Source organism: Bufo bufo, chromosome 1 (genome assembly GCF_905171765.1).
Source record: "Bufo bufo chromosome 1, aBufBuf1.1, whole genome shotgun sequence".
NCBI classification, from domain to species: Eukaryota; Metazoa; Chordata; class Amphibia; order Anura; family Bufonidae; genus Bufo; species Bufo bufo.
The window spans coordinates 478,586,521-478,605,740 of record NC_053389.1 but is presented as its reverse complement, the minus strand read 5'-3'; the positions used below and the strand labels follow the sequence as shown (position 1 = coordinate 478,605,740).

The 19,220-nt window shown below is 45.9% G+C and overlaps 1 protein-coding gene across 1 annotated transcript; it reads left to right on the top strand.

Annotated features, from left to right (window-relative positions):
• Nucleotides 1-231: 231 nt before the first annotated feature.
• Nucleotides 232-18,063, top strand: YEATS4 (YEATS domain containing 4). Its single transcript, XM_040409675.1, has 7 exons — nt 232-439; nt 5,363-5,482; nt 6,810-6,876; nt 8,765-8,859; nt 9,378-9,470; nt 17,633-17,720; nt 17,800-18,063. Exons 1-7 carry the CDS (start codon nt 389-391, stop codon nt 17,967-17,969), a joined length of 684 nt encoding a protein of 227 aa, XP_040265609.1. The 5' UTR covers nt 232-388; the 3' UTR covers nt 17,970-18,063.
• The last annotated feature ends 1,157 nt before the right edge of the window (nt 18,064-19,220 follow it).

The following is a 19,220-nucleotide window of genomic DNA, read 5'->3' as shown; positions in this document are numbered from 1 at the left end:
CAGAGGCCCTTTATAAAATGAAAGCAGTGACCTGATTGGTTACCACTGCACTTTTACTTTGCACTTACATTCCTCCTATGTTTCACAGTAGAAGCCGATTCCCTCACATGATGGGACAGGACTCTGTCGCCCCTCCCCCTCTCCGTCACCAGGCGCTAGTTGTTGTTACTGGCTGGACTGTACCATTCTCACAATGAAATAGGAGGGTGTCGAGTACCGCAGAAGGTTTGTACGAGCGCTCGGCTCACGGCTTCTAGCGCTGAAATTCCCCCAGCTTTATTACAGTGCGAGCTATCTTGTCGGTGCTGTCCGGTCGTTTCCTGCGCTGAGTGGCGCTGGCTCGTCCGTGAGCTGCTCCTGCCCCTCCCCGGCCGCCTCCCGCTTCAATATGTTCAAGAGGATGGCTGAATTCGGCCCGGACTCCGGAGGGAGAGTTAAGGTGAGGGGGCCTGGACCCTCCTATGTAGCAGGCCTTGGAAGGGTCTTGGACCCTCCAGAAAGCTTTGTCTGGAGGTTGTCTGCCCAGAAGCGGGCACCAGGGCTTAGCCATGTGTTCCTTATCAGTTTAAACGACTTTGTTTCGCAGCAAGGCTTTGTACAGAGCAAGCCTTCACTCTGAATGGACGCCTTGTACAGTGATAGTGTGCATAGTATTATGGGGGCTAGAGTAACTGCAGCCTAGACTACTACCCCCATCAGGCACCTAGTTGTGTGGTATACAATGTAAAACATCATGGATAAGCTATATGATCTGCCCACAAACCAAATGCACCCCTCACATCTGTGTAGTGCCTATTGCAAGGTACAGAGGAGACACATCTGCTTGTCCATGTCCTTAAAATAGCAGGTCCCCCAACTCCAGGTCCTACCGGCGCCTGATGGCTTCCATACCGCACATATCAGATATGAAATGGGTACAACAGAGCGGACGGGTGTGCTTTTCTTTGATAATCCAATATGGTAAGAAGCGCGGTGGGTACGGTTCTGTTGGATCCAGGCTAGACCCATTCCTAAGCTTCCACCATCAAATCCTTTGTTCTCTGGAGCAGATGCTATGAAAGGAGCGCTGGGGCCCAGCCTGTCACTTGTAGCCAGAGAGGAACACTTCTGGGGGGATTTATCATTACCGGGTGGTAGCTCAGAACCTGGCAGCAGGCGCTCACTTGATGAAGGGCTGTACATTGTCTAAGGCCTCTTTCACACTTGCGTTGTCCGGATCCGGCGTGTACTCCACTTGCCGGAATTACACGCCGGATCCGGAAAAACGCAAGTGTACTGAAAGCATTTGAAGACGGAACCGTCTTCCAAATGCGTTCAGTGTTACTATGGCACCCAGGACGCTATTAAAGTCCTGGTTGCCATAGTAGTAGTGGGGAGCGGGGGAGCAGCATACTTACAGTCCGTGCGGCTCCCGGGGCGCTCCAGAGTGACGTCAGTGCGCCCCATGCGCATGGATGACGTGATCCATGTGATCACATGATCCATGCGCTTGGGGCGCCCTGACGTCACTCTGGAGCGCCCGGGGAGCCGCACGGACGGTAAGTACACTGCTCCCCCGCTCCCCGCTACACTTTACCATGGCAAACAGGACTTTAGCGTCCCGGCAGCCATGGTAACCACTCTGAAAAAGCTAAATGTCGGCTCCGGCAATGCGCCGAAACGACGTTTAGCTTAAGGCCGGATCCGGATCAATGCTTTTCAATGGGCATTAATTCCGGATCCGGCCTTGCGGCAAGTGTTCCGGATTTTTGGCCGGAGCAAAAAGCGCAGCATGCTGCGGTATTTTCTCCGGCCAAAAAACGTTCCGTTCCGGAACTGAAGACATCCTGATGCATCCTGAACGGATTTCTCTCCATTCAGAATGCATTAGGATAATCCTGATCAGGATTCTTCCGGCATAGAGCCCCGACGACGGAACTCTATGCCGGAAGACAAGAACGCAAGTGTGAAAGAGCCCTAAGGCAGTGATGGGGAACCTTTTACAGACCGAGTGCCCAAACTGCAACCCAAAACCCACTTATTTATTGCAAAGTGCCAACACAGCAATTAAACCTGAATACTACAGTCCAATATAGTATATCCTCCATGTGCTTTATCACTTAGCTATAATAGCCTGGCTACATTCAATGCACTGCCTGTGCCGTTCATAGTGCGCCCTGCGCTGATAAATGGCAAGAAAAGTCTAAGGCATATTGGTACACCATAGACTTTTTCCAGGGTGTGGGTGCCCACAGAGAGGGCTCTGAGTGCCACCTCTGGCACCCGTGCCATAGGTTCGCCACCACTGGTCTAAGGGTACTTTCACACTAGCGTTATTCTTTTCCGGCATTGAGTTCCGTCCTAGGGGCTCAATACCGGAAAAGAACTGATCAGTTTTATCCTAATGCATTCTGAATAGAGAGCAATCCGTTCAGGATGTCTTCAGTTCAGTCTTTTTGACTTTTCAGGACGGAGATGATACCGCAGCATGCTGCGGTTTTATCTCCGTCCAAAATTCCGGAACACTTGCATTAATGCCGGATCCGACCCCGAGTGTTCCGGCAAAACGGATCCGGCACTGCGGTCTGCACATGCTCAGACCACAAATAATGTGAAAAAAAAAATATGCCGGATCCGTTTTTCCGGATGACACCGGAGAGACTGATCTGGCACTGCAATGCATTTGTCATACGGATCAGGATCCCGATGCGTCTGACAAATGCCATCAGTTTGCATACGTTTTGACGGATCCGGGAGGCAGTTCCGGCGACGGAACTGCCTGCCGGAATCCTCTGTCGCAAGTGTGAAAGTACCCTAATACTTAATTTTTTTTCTTCTAGATTTGAAAAATGGTGGAAATAGTAGTTGTGACTTTGACCAAACATTCTAGAAAAGATTTATACAAAATGGGCATAGTTGCCATAGCAACCAATCAGATTTCACGTTTCATTTTTCAGTGCTCCTTAGGAAAATGAAAGTTGGAATCTGATTGGTTACTATACTTTTACACTTGCGTTTGGTGCGGATCCGTCATGGATCTGCACAGACGGATCCGTTCAGATAATGTAACCGTCTGCGTCCGTTCAGAACGGATCCGTTTGTATTATCTTTAACATTGCTAAAACTGATCCGTCATGAACACCATTGAAAGTCAATGGGGGGCGGATCCGTTTTCTATTGCGTCAGTGGAAACGGATCCGTCCCCATTGACTTACATTATGTGCCAGGACGGATCAGTTTGCCTCCGCATTCTCAGGCGGACGTCAAAACGCTGCAAGCAAGGTTTTGGTGTCTGCCTCCAGAGCGGAATGGAGACTGATCGGAGGCAAACTGATGCATTCTGAGCGGATCCTTATCCATTCAGAATGCATTGGGACAAAACTGATCCGTTTTGGACCGCTTGTGAGAGCTCTGAATGGATCTCATAAACGGAAAGCCAAAACGCCAGTGTGAAAGTAGCCTATGTCAGTTTTCCTTTTCACCAGTTGTGATAAATCCCCCCCCCCAATATATGTTTACACCAGAAAACTGGCCTAAGGCCGCTCAGACAAGAGTATTTAGTCCGTATTTTATGTTCCGAAATCCGCTGCTAATGTTAATGAATGGAGCTATTCACATGGGCGATTAATTTCCGTCAGTATTTGAAATCCGCAGCATGTCCGAGTTTTGTGCGGATTTGTTTCCAAATACGCACATCACAGTCTGTGCAGTGCATAACTATTGAAGCAGGGAAGAAATCCGCATGTAAATCCTGATGACAATACTGATGGTATATCATGATCCTGAGCCAGAATACTGATGGATTTCAATACGCTCGCCTACGCGGCCTTCGTTTGTTGATAAGTCTGCCCCGTTGCTTTGCCAGATTCATTCTGCCGGTTCACAATTTGCTAGCCACAAGGTTTAATTTCAGGCTTCCTTTTGGGAAATGTTAGGGTGAAGAAAATGTCTGCCACTGAACATTGGTTCCTAGCCGTCCAACTCCAAACCATCCCAATCAGATGAATGGAACAGATTTTCAGTCGCAGAAATTTTCTGCAGCTTGTAAAATTACCGCCAGTTCCCACCGCATGGAAGTAACAAGCAGCATGCTCTATCTTTTTAGCAGAATTTTGGCACGGGCAGCTGTCCTGAAATTTTGCCTAAAACCTGCTGGCGGCAGCGCCATTTTTATCTCCCATACATCTCAATGGGAGGCAGCGCAGAGGATCACAGAGTAGCAGCTTATAGCCCACGAAAGGACATGTATGCCTGAAAAAGCAGTCTTGTGAACATCTCCCTAGGACGGAATCTGCACTGGATTTCCCATTGAAATCAATGAGAAGTGTAAAAAACAGCTCCATGTAAATCCATGTGTTTTTTTTTTTTTTGTGCATTTTCCTTGTGTTTTTAAATCATTGGTTAAAAAAAAAAATGCGTGGATTCCATGTTTTCCAAATCCATTGTATGACTATCCCAAGGATGGCTGCACACAATGTGGATTACGCATGTTTTTCTGTGCGGATTTTGTTCAGAAAAAACCTCAGGGTAATACAGCACCAGCAATGTGAATGAGATTTGACAAATGTCATGTACACTTTGCTGTTATTCTTAGCTGTGGAAACTGATTTGTTTTGCGGATTTTAAAAACCACAGCATGTCGCTTGTTTGTCACTTAAAGCAAGCATCAGTGAAAACCGCATTTTATCTGGTTGCCTTCCGTTTTTCACACAAGGCCCATTCACTTGTATGGAGCCAAGGCCGCGTAAAAAATGCAGAATATAGAATATATTGCAATTTTTCCTGAACAGAAATGATGCGTAAAAAAGCGACGTTCCCGATGAAATGAATGGGTCAGGATTCAGTCCGGATGCTATGTTTGGACTCGCTATTAGCCATGCAGACACAGAACACACACGCAGTTCTTTCCGTTTTTTGCGGCCCATATGCAGAACCATTCACGTTAATGGGGGTGTAAAAAATGGAAATAACTGCATGTGCATTTGGTGTCTGCATGGCTGTTCCGCAAAAAAATGGCGGGTCCACAAATAGCATCCGGACTGAATCCTGACCCAAAAAACCGGAACAGACACGGATTGAAAATCTGGCTTGTTGGGTGCACTAGCAGTGTTCCCTGAAACAAAGCCCCATACATGTACATCTACATGGGGTTGTTTCTGCAAGCCCCATATAGTCACTGAATTGTACGCAGCATATGAACATAGCCGGGTTCAGGTGGCTGTGTGTGGTCCTAGAGAAACAGTCCACATTTCCTGGACTGACCATGGCTGGTCTTGCCTAAACTTCTGCCCGACCACAGATCTGCTGTCCTGTACTGTTCTGGAAATGTCAACGTAAATGGGAACATCTAACCTTCGTTTTCCTCCATTTTTGCTGTATATAGGGAATTACAATAGTGAAACCTATCGTCTATGGAAATGTTGCACGTTACTTTGGTAAGAAGAGAGAAGAAGATGGGCATACTCACCAGTGGACCGTTTATGTGAAACCTTATCGTAATGAGGTACCAGTAAAAGATTCATGTTTTCCCAGATATTTGTATATCTAGAATCAGAGGCTCATCCTGGATTGTAACCTTGGTTGTGGCAAATTTCCCTTAATTTGTCCATGCCCCCTCATCACTACCTTAACACATAATGCTGTACATGTAAGGCATTAACATTAATGGAATATATGGAGTAAGCTCCATACATGGCAATGACTCCAATCCCCAATCTTCATCAGACCCCCATCAGAAATAAAATAAATGAACTTGCCTCCACTCTGCAGATCCAGTAGTCTCTCCTGTGCCCTCTGTCGGGCCTGTGATGCACTGTGACCTGACCGTGTACAACATCAGGTTGTATTGCATGCTGTATGAAGTCAGGACAGTGCAGCACAGGCCTGGAGGAGACCAGGGTGCGGTGAGTACAGCACTATAGTGACCACTCCCCAAGCCTCCGGGATACACGTTTGGAGGAAAGAAATGAGCCTTATAAAGCGGAGAATACGGTAATCACATCTGCATTGAAGGTTCTTTTCTTCTGCTCCTCTAAATGCACACAATCAGGATTGCATGCAGATTTGCCTGCGGAAATTCCGAACCGTAGGTCATGCACATTGTATTCTATGAGAATCAGAAATTCTCATGTACACAATGCAGATTTTGACCTGTGGGGCGAATTTTAAAATCTGCAGCATGTCAATTTATTTTATCTTAGATTTTCTCAATTCGCTCCAATGGGGAGAGCAAAATCCGCACCAATTGATGAGGATTGTCCGCATGAATTTCCCTGCGAACACCTGCGGATTTCTGGGTGGATTCTCCACGCATAAATCCTGATCGTATGCATTTGCTCTAACAGCGCTGATGTGAAAGAGCCCTAATGTAATACAAAGAAGGGGCATCACTACATGTATAATATATGTACTAATACAATAAAGACCAATCTTTCCACACACTATGACCATAGAGACCCTTACTCCTGATGTCAGCCCAGGAGAACATGTTCTTCAAAGTTAGGAACTTTTACACAGACCAGCCATTGCCTCATGTAAACATGCTGCCGATCGCCCTACAAACAATTGATTTTTTTAAAATGCAGCATTAAAAATGCTAGTTTTTTGGCAGCACATTGTCCTGCGTATTGGTACCCCCAGATATGACACAATTACTGAGGTGGTTTCACACAGAGCGTTTTCTGCAAAAAAGAAACTATTTTTTATGCAGTTTTTTTTTAGCCAAAAGTAGATCCAATAGGAATGTATTCTCGTACCCCACACCGTAAAATCTGTATGGTCAATATGCCATTTGAACAGATATTTATATTTGGCATTTTTTTTACTTTCAGGATATGTCTGCCTATGTGAAGAAAATTCAGTTTAAATTGCATGAAAGCTATGGAAATCCTTTAAGAGGTACAGTTTTAAACACCTTACTCCAGAGGCTTCCAACATTTGTAGACTTCAGTCCACTTTCTAACAGATTAAATTGTAGCACAGAGTGTTAAAAGGAGAAAAGACTATTTACCGTATTTTTTGCCCCATAAGACGCCCTGGGTTTTTCAGGTGTGCTTTTGGTGGGTTTTGAACTACCGTACTGGGGGCATCTGTGGATGGCACTGTTATGGGGGCATCTGTGGATGGCACTGTTATGGGGGGCATCTGTGGATGGCACACATATAGCATCCACAGATCCTCCCCATAAGTGTCCCTGTGTAGTGAATGGGGGCCGGCATCTGTTTCTCTAATGGCAGCAGGGCCCGGTGCAGTCACTTTATTCTACTACACCGGGCCCCGCTCACTGTAGTATACGGTAATCATATCTAACTTGTGGCTATTGTTTAAAGTATTCCAATCATCTTAAATCTAGCTCTGTACTACTTACAACTAACTTCTTGGCAGTCAGGAGAACGGGCGCTCGTAGCGTAGCTCGTAGCATAAAGTGGGTGGCTCAGGCACAGTGACATAGTGAGCTACGCTACGAGCGTCCGTCCGCCCGGCCTCCTCACTGCCAAGAAGTTAGCTTTAAGTAGTACAGCGCTAGATTTAAGATGATTGGAATACTTTAACAATACCCACAAGTTAGATATGATTACCGTATACCACAGAGAGCGGGGCCCGGTGTAGTAGAATACAGTGACTGCACCGGGCCCCGCTTCCATTACATAAACAGATGCCGGCCCCCAGCCCCTCCTCCCTCTCGGGGGGGGGGGGGGGAAGTGCGTCTTATAGGGCGAAAAATACGGTAACCCCTTGAGTCCCAGAGGATTTTTGTTTTTTTGCGTTCTCCACTCCCTCCTTTTCTGGAGCCATTATTTTAGTATTTTTGCATTTACATAGCCGTATGAGAGCTTAATTTAAAAAAAAAAAAATTGTATGGCTAAACCCTCACACTGATATTAAAATGAGACTTTTGCCAATATATTCTTATATCAAGAACATACTGGAGCCTGCGCACCGCGTCAAGGTCTCTAAAAGTGGCACAGGACTTAATGCTAACCTGTCTGTGCCGTATAGGTAATTACAGGGGCATAAAGTCCGACACACAGCGAACAGCTCCCGGTTACCTCCAGCGTGAAATCATACATACAATAGGAGGAGGGAGGAGGCTGTGAGTCCCACCTATCACTGGCTTATGTGATGCATGCCGCACAGATGCACCTGAATGTTACCCATAGATCAAAATCAAGGCACATTCAAACCTGTGCATTTTCTGCCTTTTAAGACCACTTTATTCTGTTATTCTGTATATTCATCATAAAGGATAAATATGGACATTTATATTTAATAGTTTGGGCATTTTGTGACGCGGTGATGCTTGAGATGTCTGTTTTTTGTTTATTTTAATACTGTGGAAAGGGAGTGATTTAAGGCCCCATATTTAAAAATACGAATTCCGTTCATGTACAATGGTGGTAGTTTAGGGATTAAATGCCAGTCATATGGACCCTAGAAAGGTGTTCCAGTAAGGACTCGTGCACATGGCTGTCGTTTCAGTTCATCTCAATGGGGCCCCGCAAAAAAAATAGACAAGGATATGACATTTCTGCAGGAGTAAAAAAAAATTAAAAATGTTGGCTTGCATTCGGCCAGTATTGGTGTTTTGCGGATCTACGATTTGCGCACCGCAAAACACTTATGGCCATATGCATGAGCCCTAATGCTGGGACACAAACATTTGCAGCACCAGCAGCTGAGGAGCCGTCTGGAGGGACCAGAGCCACTGGTTGGGGAGCCCTACCTTTAATAAAAGGATATCTTGCAAATGATTATATGTAATTTTTGTTCTTTACTTTTATTGCAGTTGTTACCAAGCCTCCTTATGAAATTACTGAGACTGGATGGGGTGAATTTGAGATAATCATAAAGATATTTTTTATTGATCCAAATGAAAGGCCTGTAAGTATTATATTCAGTAACTCTTTACAACCATATATTGCACAATCTCTCATTAATTTGAATGGGTGCCATGTAATCCCAAGCTTTTGACCCCTTTGCAGGATTTCCTAGCTAAAACAACTGAAGGTCTTAGCTGCTGCACCCATGTTAACCAGATGGCAACAACCTATTATCAGCATAAATCATCAATATCAGATCCTAGCACCCCCACCAATCGGCTGTTTGAAGAGAATGCAGCACTTTGGTGAGCTCAGTGTTCTCTTCACCGCTTGACATTGCAGTGGCCGAGCAGTGTAATTAAAATTGATGCATCGCATTCACTTGAATGGAACGGCACCGCTGTGTTCCGCCACTGCAATGTCAAGCGGGCAAACTGTGAAGAGAAAGCAGTGCTCACACAAGCTCTGCATTCTCTTATAAAATGATTGGCGTGAGTCTGACCCCTGCATATCTGATATTGATTACCTATGACCGGATAATCTATTTAATTTGTATGTATATCTTCCTCCTATGTGTAGGTCACTTTGTACCATTTGTTGAAGTTATTTCAGTCAGACACAAATGCCATGCTGGGGAAGAAGACTGTTGTTTCTGAGTTTTATGATGAAATGGTAAGAAACCTGTTAACTTAAATAATTTGCTCTAGGTTGATATCCACTTTCAGTATGCTGTGGACATCTGTCTAGCAAAGAAGCACACTGAGCACAACTTGCGCTCATAGGTGTGTGGGGGCATGTACTGCAGATTTTACATGTGGCATGTTCAATCAGGTCCATAAGGAAGAATAGCTCTGTACACAAGACACTTGGATGGAGAACTGTACAGAACCACACTGGAGTACCCGTACTGCTATACAGCCTCCTGCCTTTAGGTGCCCTTCCTTAGGCTTTACACACAACCATTTATTTATTTTTGTTAGATAGCATACTGACCCATATAGCCAATCTGCCAATTTATAGAACATGTCCTGGTTTCAATCCGGATGCTATACATTTGAAGGAGGCCTTGATTGGAATGGAATAGAAAATAGGTAATAATGGGGGGGGGGATAGTTTTTTCCTCATGTGTTAACATAGTTTGTTCAATAAATACCTACCCAGGGTGGATAAAAATCAATGATTTTTAAAAAATAATAAAAAAAAACTGATTTATTTTGATTTTAATCGGATTTTTTTTTATATAAAATGCTTTTTGAAGAAAATATATTACCATCCAAAGGTTATTCCATCATGAAATAAAGATTAGTTTTTTAATTATGTAGAATAAGGCTGTACGTAGACTCCCATATTGTTGAATGGATTAGGCAGTGGCTGAGGGACAGACAACAGAGGGTTGTAGTCAATGGAGTATATTTAGACCATGGTCTTGTTACCAGTGGGGTACCTCAGGGATCTGTTCTGGGACCCATATTGTTTAATATCTTTATCAGTGAAATTGCAGAAGGCCTCGATGGTACGGTGTGTCTTTTTGCGGATGACACAAAGATTTGTAACAGGGTTGATGTTCCTGGAGGGATACACCAAATGGAAAAGGATTTAGGAAAACTAGAGGAATGGTTAAAAATCTGGCAACTAAAATTTAATGTTAAGTGCAAGATAATGCACCTGGGGCATAAAAACCCAAGAGCAGAATATAAAATCAGTGATACAGTCCTAACCTCAGTATCTGAGGAAAGGGATTTAGGGGGTCATTATTTCAGAAGACTTAAAGGTAGGCAGACAATGTCATAGAGCAGCAGGAAATGCTAGCAGAATGCTTGGGTGTATAGCAAGAGGAATTACCAGTAGAAAGAGGGAGGTGCTCATGCCGCTCTACAGAGCACTAGTGAGACCTCATTTGGAGTATTGTGCTCAGTACTGGAGACCATATCTCAAGAAGGATATTGATACTTTGGAGAGAGTTCAGAGAAGAGCTACTAAACTAGTACATGGATTGCAGGATAAAACTTACCAGGAAATATTAAAGGACCTTAACATGTATAGCTTGGAAGAAAGACGAGACAGAGGGGAGATGAGAGAAACTGCTAAATACATAAAGGGAATCAACAAGGTAAAAGAGGAGAGAAGATTTAAAAGAAGAAAAACTGCTACAAGAGGACATAGTTTTAAATTAGAGGGGCAAAGGTTTAAAAGTAATATCAGGAAGTATTACTTTACTGAGAGAGTAGTGGATGCATGGAATAGCCTTCCTGCAGAAGTGGTAGCTGCAAATACAGTGAAGGAGTTTAAGCATGCATGGGATAGGCATAAGGCCATCCTTCATATAAGATAGGGCCAGGGGCTATTCATAGTATTCAGTATATTGGGCAGACTAGATGGGCCAAATGGTTCTTATCTGACGACACATTCTATGTTTCTATATGTGTAATTCTTTTGGTAAATAAATTCCATGAATCCATTCACAATGTCATGCTCTTCCAGAGGTTTTTGTAAGATTATTGGGCAGTTTTTCTGCCTACAAGATATTATCACAGATGCTTGGTTTACTTTTGCAGTTCTCAAAACTGAATTTGACTCAGCAGAGATCACATGCCTCTTCTTCACAGCAAAAATGTTATAACATGAACAGAGTTGAGAAAAATACCTTAATCCTAACTTCTACAAACCTATGAATGCAGAATCAACCTAATCAAACTAATATGAAAAGTTGTTTAAATCTTCATCTACTTGCATATTATAAGTTATACCAGCAAGAATTGGTCTTTCTTTATGTAGAAAACTGATTTAAATCATTTTGATATAAATCAAATCCACACTGTACCTACCCCAAGAATTAATCCTCAAATTTTTCCATGCATAGAGATGTCAGACATGTATATTTGCATCAAAAAGAAATGCTATTTTAGATTTATTGGATCTTCCTCCTATAACGTCAGCACAGCCTCTCTACATGAAATTTTTTGGTTTAGTAAAGAGGAAGTACGTATGAACCTCACATCACAGGGGTTCCGATGCAACCGCCTAAATTCAGAAGTGGTACTTGGCATGAGTGCTGTGTTGAGGTGGTTCCCTGTCCCAGTACAGAACTGGGCTGTCTGTGACCTCAAACTCACAGGGCTACAGGCACCATGCCATTAGTTAATAGGAGCCACCCCCTGAGCGTTCTGGGGTGGGGGGGGGCGTAAATATATGGCAGTTGTGAAAACCGGTAATACTTGGCTCAGCTTTCCTTCAGTCTGCATTAGAGTACTTTGTTCCAGATTTATAGCACGTTTGTTAAATGTAGCTCCTCTTTAGACCTAACACTTAAAGGGGTTGTCCGCTTTTTAATATTGATGACCTATCCTCAGGATAGTTCATCATTATCAGATCGGTGGGGATCCGACTCCTGGCACCCCTGACAATTGGCTGTTTTAAAGAGGAAGCAGCGCTCCTACAAGCGCTGCCTTATCTTCATTGTTTACCTACTCGCCGCAGAATTGCGGTGGGGCAGGCGTAATTACAAGTATAGCGTCCCCATTCACTTTTATGGGATTGCTCCGTCTGTTCAAGTGCATAGGAAGGAGCCGTCCCATAGAAGTGAATGGGGATGCCATATTTGTAATTACACTGCTCGCTGCTGTGGCGAGCAAGTAAACGGAGCAGTGAAGGTTGCGCTCATATGAGCGTTGATTTCTCTTAAAACAGCTGATCGGCCAGGTTGCTTGCTGTCAGGCCCCTGCAGGTTTGATCCATGACCTATTCGGAGGATACGTAATAAATAGTAAAAAGCAGACAACCCCTCTAAGGCTTCATGCACACGGCTGCATTGACTAGTGTTGGTCGAGCACCAAAGTGCTCGGGTGATCGAGTAGAACACCTCGGGATGCTCGGGTGCTCTACAGAGCACAATGGAAGTCAATGGGAGAACCCGAGCATTAAACCAGGCACCAACCTGCTCTGAAGAGGGGAGGGTATCTGGTTCATAATAAAAGGTCAGAAATTGATGGAAACACCACTGAAATGTTTCGGGAACAGCATAGGGAGGATGTCTGGATTCATCTTGGACTCCCAGGTCGCTGCTGGGAATGATGTTATCCGAGTAGTACGACACTTTTACAGACTGATGCATCAAGGAAAAATTGTTAGGAAATATTGTTTCCTGTATATTCACTTATATATAAAGTGCAAGTGCTGCCAAAAATTACAAGGAAGAGGCACTTCAATACACCATTTAGTACACATAAAGGAGGGCATCATACACACCCTTGAAAAATTATGATTGATGGCCTGCTGGTGACGCTCTAAAATATTAGGGGCGAGTGCCTGCTGCTGATCTGACCCTCTAAAACATTAGGAGCGAGGGCCTGCTGGTGACCCTCAAAAATATTATGGGTGAGGGCCCGCTGCTGAGCTGACACTCTAAAACAAAAGGGAGATTGATCCATATACCCTTTTTTAGTGATGGAAGGGGTGCATGGGAATTTAGAGTGCCTTTATGTTCAGCCGCTTTCCTCTGGTGGAATAGAGAAGTCAGGGGTAAGCCAGGCCTTGTTCATTTTTATAAGTGTCAGCATTTTCAGTTGACAGGCGGATGCGTGCGCTTATCGATTATTATGCCCCAGCAGCACAAAATACCCACTCTGACAAAACACTGGCGGCGGGGCAGGCCAGCACCTCCAAGTCGTAGAGCACCAGTTCGTGCCACGTGATCAGCTTGTACACCCAATAGTTGTAAGGCACACAGGGATCACTGAGGATGCTGACACTGTCTGCTACGTACTCCCTCTTCCAAAATTTTTCCCTCCTTGTGACACTAGGCCGCGCATCAGGTTGAGGGTGCTGGTGGGGTGTCATAAAACTGTCCCAGCCCTTGGAGAGTGTTGCCCTGCCTCTGTTGGAACTGCTGTGTGTTCCCCTAGTCCAGTGGTCGGCAAAGTGCGGCTCGCGAGCCACTTCAATGCGGCTCTTTGGTGCGGGCTCCCACAGTGGCGTACATGCAAAGGTCGCAGTTGCGACCGGGCCCGGCCGCCTGTGGACCCCCCTGGCCCCTGCAGTCAGTGTTCCCTTACGTCTAAGTGGCGCGGGTGGGCGGCCGCGCAGCCATATCGCGCCGCTCAAGCTGCTTGCAAAATGTCCGTCATGCGCCTCCTGCCCCGTCTGTCTGCTCCTTCCACTTTATGATTGAAGCAGGCGGGGCAGGAGGCGCATGACTGAGGGAGAGATGTCACGCTGCGCACAGCAGCAGAAAGGCGGGCAGCGGCGCTCTAGTTCGGCTGCCCACTGCCGGCCATGTGAGGAGTGGTAAAGAGGCCGCCGCTCAGGAGACTTGGAGCAAAATGTCCTGCAGCAGAAAGGTAGGAGCTGCCCCCGGTGTGTGCACAGCACCGGGCACTGCACCGGCCCCGCCGCAAGTGTCTCTGCCTCCTCCCTTTCCCCCACTAATACATTACTTTACTTACTAGAAGGCACTTATGGGGATATCTGTGGATGCCAGATATCCCCCATAAGTGCGTCATCCACAGATATCCCCCATAAGTGCGTCATCCACAGATATCCCCCATAAGTGCGTCATCCACAGATATCCCCCATAAGTGCGTCATCCACAGATATCCCCCATAAGTGCGTCATCCACATTACATCCACATCTGCAGACAAGTTTAATAAAAGTAAAAAATTATAAAGATGAAATAATAATCAAGATCCAAATAAAAGAAAGTACATATAAAACTATGTAAAAACACACTCTGGGCTCATGCCCACGAATGTAAGGGCGCCGTTCCTGTGCTGCAGACCGCAAATAGCAGTCCGCAAAGCACGGACACAGACCATGGGGCAGCTGCATGAGGATCGCGGACCCATTCACTTGAATGGGGTTTACGATCCGCATCCGACTGCCCGCACCGCAAAAAAGTACCGCATGCTAAAGTGAATGGGTCCATGATGCGGGCTGCACACGGCCGTGTGCAGCCCGCATCATGGACCCATTCACTTCAATGGGTCCAGGATCCGAGATATGAGTGCTACAGTGTGCTTTTGTGGTGCTTCTGGCTGTGCCTCCGCACCGCAAAAAAGTAGTGCATGCGCTACTTTTTTGCGGTGCGGAGGCTCAGCCAGAAGCACCACGGAAGCACTCATATCCCGGATCCTGGACCCATTGAAGTGAATGGGTCCATGATGCGGGCTGCACATGGCCAGTGCCCGTGTATTGCAGACCTGCCGTATGCGGCCTGCAATATGGAAACGGCGGGCACACGGTCGTGTGCATGAGCCCTAATAGTCCTCACTGGTACTGTTGACGCAATATTTTAGGTTTTAAAAATGTGGCTCTCGAAAGAAATTTCAATCGTGGTTTTGGTGATATTTGGCTCAGTTGACAAAAAAGTTTGCCCACCACTGCCCTAGTCTCCCCTCCTCGGTTGGCCAAGGAGCTACGTACTCTGCAGCCAGCGTTGTCAGCTGGAGATTTTTGGAGCAATTTTTCCACAAGGACCTTCTGGTATTGCACCATTTTGCACATCCTCTCTACCACAGTATAGAGAGATGAGAAGTTCTCTTTGTAGCTGGGGTCGAGAAGGGTGAACCAGTCGGTGTTGGCCAAAATGCGTACAACGCGAGGGTCACGGGAAAGTCAGCCTAACAAAGTCAGCCATGTGTGCCAGAGTGCCAACAGACAAGGCTTCGCTGTCCTCATCAGGAGGATGACTCAATCTCCTCATCCTTTTCCTCTTCTACCCATCCACGCTGAACAGATGGGAAAAAAAACTTCCATGGGTACTACCCTCTGTAGCAGAGGCAACGGTCTCCTGCTCCTCCTCCTCCAATTCGCACTGAGAAGACAAACTGAGGGTGGTCTGGCTATCACCATGTGTACGGTCTTCCCCCATTTATACCTCTTCCACATGCAAAGCATCCGCCTTAATTGTGAGCAGCGAGCGTTTGAGTAGTCACAGAAGTGTGATGGTGACTCTGATAATAACGTTATCGCCGCTCACCATCTGTGTTGATTCCTCAAAGTTGCGTAAAACCTCAGAGGTCAGACATCCATGCCCACTCCTCGCTTGTGAAGAACGGAAGCTGACTGGAAAGGCGACGACCATGTTGCAGTTGTTATTTCACTACTGCCCTCTGCTGCTCACAAAGCCTGGCCAACATGTGGAACATGGAGTTCCAGTGCATGCTAACGTCGCACAACAGTCGGTGAGCTGGCAATTGCAATCGCTGCTGCACCGTGTCCAGACCGGCAGAAGATGTCAATAACTTGCGGAAATGGGAACACACGCGGCGCTCCTTCACCAGTAGCTCGGGCAAATTGGGGTAGGTTTTGAGAAACCGCTGAACCACTAGGTTGAACACGTGGGCTAGGTATGGTATGTGTGTGAGCTTGCCGAGCTCCAAAGCTGCCACCAAGTTACAGCCATTATCAGACACAACCATGCCTGTTTCTAGGTTGACTGGCGAGAGCCACAGCTCAGTTTGGTCCCTTATCCCCGGCCACAGCTCTGCTGCGGTGTGCTGTTTGTCACCTAAGCAGATCAGCTTAAGCACGGCCTGTTACTGCTTCCCCTCTGCAGTGATACACTGCTTTCAGCTTCTGACTGGTGCTGCAAGATAATTCAGAGGTGGAAGCAGAGGAGGAGAAGGGGGATTGCAGCCACTAATGTAGGTTGTGGCAGAAACCCTGATGGAAGTAGGGCCTGCAATCCTTGGCGTCGGTAACACCTGTGCCATCCTAGGGTACAACTCGCTCCCGGCCTCCAACGTTCGCCCAGTGTGCAGTCAGGGAAATGTAGCGTCCTTGGCTAAAAGCACTTGTCCATGTGTCAGTCGTTAAGTGGGCCTTCCCAATAACTGAGTTGGTCAGGGCTTGGGTGATGTTCTGTTAACCAGACTCTTGGCTACTGAGACTGGACTTTGTGGAAGACAGGGTGGTGCTTAACTGACTGGAAGAATTATCTGCTGCAATCCAACCGACCACCTGGTTACACTGGTCTGACTTCGAGAGTGGTGTCCTGTGCCGCCCTGCAAACTGGGGCATGAAGCTTAGGTATCGTGGATGAGTGTGTTTCTTGTGCTCTGCCAGCAGGCACAGTTTCTCCAGCGCTCAGGGCCACGGCCTCTGCATGCACCATCAGCAGCACGGCCACTTTCCCGTCCCTTACTGCTCGCCTTGAGCATATTAAATGGTATATATGCTTGCAAGTATGTCACATGTAAGGTAGACACCACTGGCTACACGTGCAGAAGCGCTACCACTGGAGGACACTCACCGGCCGCATCACCAAGCAGTGCGGACCGCCATACAGGAGATGTAACACAGATAATGTGGCTGTCTGCAGTGGCCAAACAATTCCAAGCTATTTAGCGCAGGTTGTGCTAAAAATATATATTTTGCTGCCATTTACAACTATAGTGCTCAAAAGGACTTTTGGGTCTATAAAAACTAAAATGTTGCTATTACGATCCCTACACTATCTCTCCCTTCTGCTCTCCAGTTCTCCCTGACTAATACTGAGCCGAACACGTGTCATCAGGTGCTATATAGCACCTGATGCCGCGTTCCGGCCAGCAGCCAACATGGCTACAGCATTACAGTGAGGGCAGTACTTTACCTGCACGTTTATTGGCTGCGTAGCAGCCAACAATGCGGGGAGGAGACTCGAGCATGCTCGCCCAACACTAGAATTAACCTAAAAAAATAAATAACAAAAAAAGGCAAAAGCCATATTTTGCGACTTTTGAATTCTGGAGTTCTGAATGTGATAAATCCCCATTCCCCACCCCCAATATGTACATTGTGTTTTGTCTGTTTTCAGTATAGTATCTGCAGAATAACCTATTTTTAATTATGGTAGATTTTCCAAGACCCTACAGCTATGATGCAACAGCTTTTAACAACGTCCCGACAATTAACCCTTGGAGCATATAAACATGAAACAGAATGTAAGTTTTACTTAATGTAATTCTGTAATTAATAACCCTCCGAGTGGGAATCTAAATGCATGAACGATTGCTGTTTTAGTCACAGAACTAGAAGCTAAAAACAGAGAAAAATTAGAAACTGCAAAGAAGAAGACAAGTTTTGAAATTTCTGAGTTGAAGGAGAGGTTAAAAGCAAGCCGGGAAACCATTAACTGCCTGAAAAATGAGATCAAGAAGCTAGAAGAAGACGATCAGTCTAAAGATATATAACAGAACTGGTTGTGGAGTGGACACTATGATGCCTGTAGTGTCTTTTTTTTTTTTTTTTTTTGTTAGTGACTTTGTAAATAAAATTCATTAATATCTCTGACCTTGCTTATATCCTAGGGATTTTTTTCAGTACTTGCTTTTTAGCTCCGCTCCTTTAGGACTAAGCTCTGATGTGTAACAGCTTAGGCTACTTTCACACTAGCGTTCGGGTGTCCGCTCGTGCGCTCCGTTTGAAGGGGCTCACGAGCGGTCCCGAACGCATCCGTCTGGCCCCAATGCATTCTCAGTGGAGGCGGATCCACTGAGAATGCATCCGCCTGCCAGCGTTCAGCCTCCGCTCAGTGAGCGGACACCTGAACGCTGCTTGCAGCGTTCGGGTGTCCGCCTGGCCGTGCGGAGGCGAGCGGATCCGTCCACACTTACAATGTAAGTCAATGGGGACGGATCCGCTTGAAGATGACACAATATGGCTCAATCTTCAAGCGGATCCGTTCCCCATTGACTTTCAATGTAAAGTCTGAACGGATCCGCTCAGGCAACTTTCACACTTAGAAAATTTTCTAAGTTTTAATGCAGACGCATCCGTTCTGAACGGATGCGAACGTCTGCATTATCGGAGCGGATCCGTCTGATGAAACATCAGACGGATCCGCTCCGAACGCTAGTGTGAAAGTAGCCTAAGTCTTGTCTGGATTTCCCAAAAGTAATTATTTGCAGCATTTTGTCTGAGGATCTGTACATACACAATGCCACAAAACCTGTGTCCTACCTGTTCATCCAGCCACCCAATTCTGAACCATTCATATCGGTGGTTCCGCAAAAAAAAAAAAAACTGAATGTACTCCATATTTCCGTATGCCATACAGAAAAACAGAACCGGAAACACTACTGAAACGGATTCGTTAAAAACTGCCCGCAAAACGCTGAAAAGCCATACGGTCGTGTGAACGAGCCCTAAAAGAGACTTGTCACTAGGTCATACTCTCCAAACTGCACATTACCAGATTTTATTCAATTTGGATCTGTTTCATTGCCAAGATATGGCCTACTGGCTATTTTGAAGGCATGCTATATGCAAATAACATAATGGGATGAGGGATGGCAACCACCGCTTCTCCTGGGCTAGAGTCTTACGCGGTCTACACAACGACATTTTGTCGCACGACAATTTTTATAATGATAGTCTATGGTGTCGCACTGCGACAGTTGCAAAAAATCCATTCGAAATAGCATAGCGACACCATAGACTAT

Coding starts and splice junctions, on each gene's coding strand:
- YEATS4 (XM_040409675.1), top strand. CDS start 389: ATGTTCAAGAGGATGGCTGAATTCGGCCCGGACTCCGGAGGGAGAGTT. Junction 440..5,362: donor ACTCCGGAGGGAGAGTTAAG/GTGAGGGGGCCT, acceptor TGCTGTATATAG/GGAATTACAATAGTGAAACC. Junction 17,721..17,799: donor ATATAAACATGAAACAGAAT/GTAAGTTTTACT, acceptor TTGCTGTTTTAG/TCACAGAACTAGAAGCTAAA.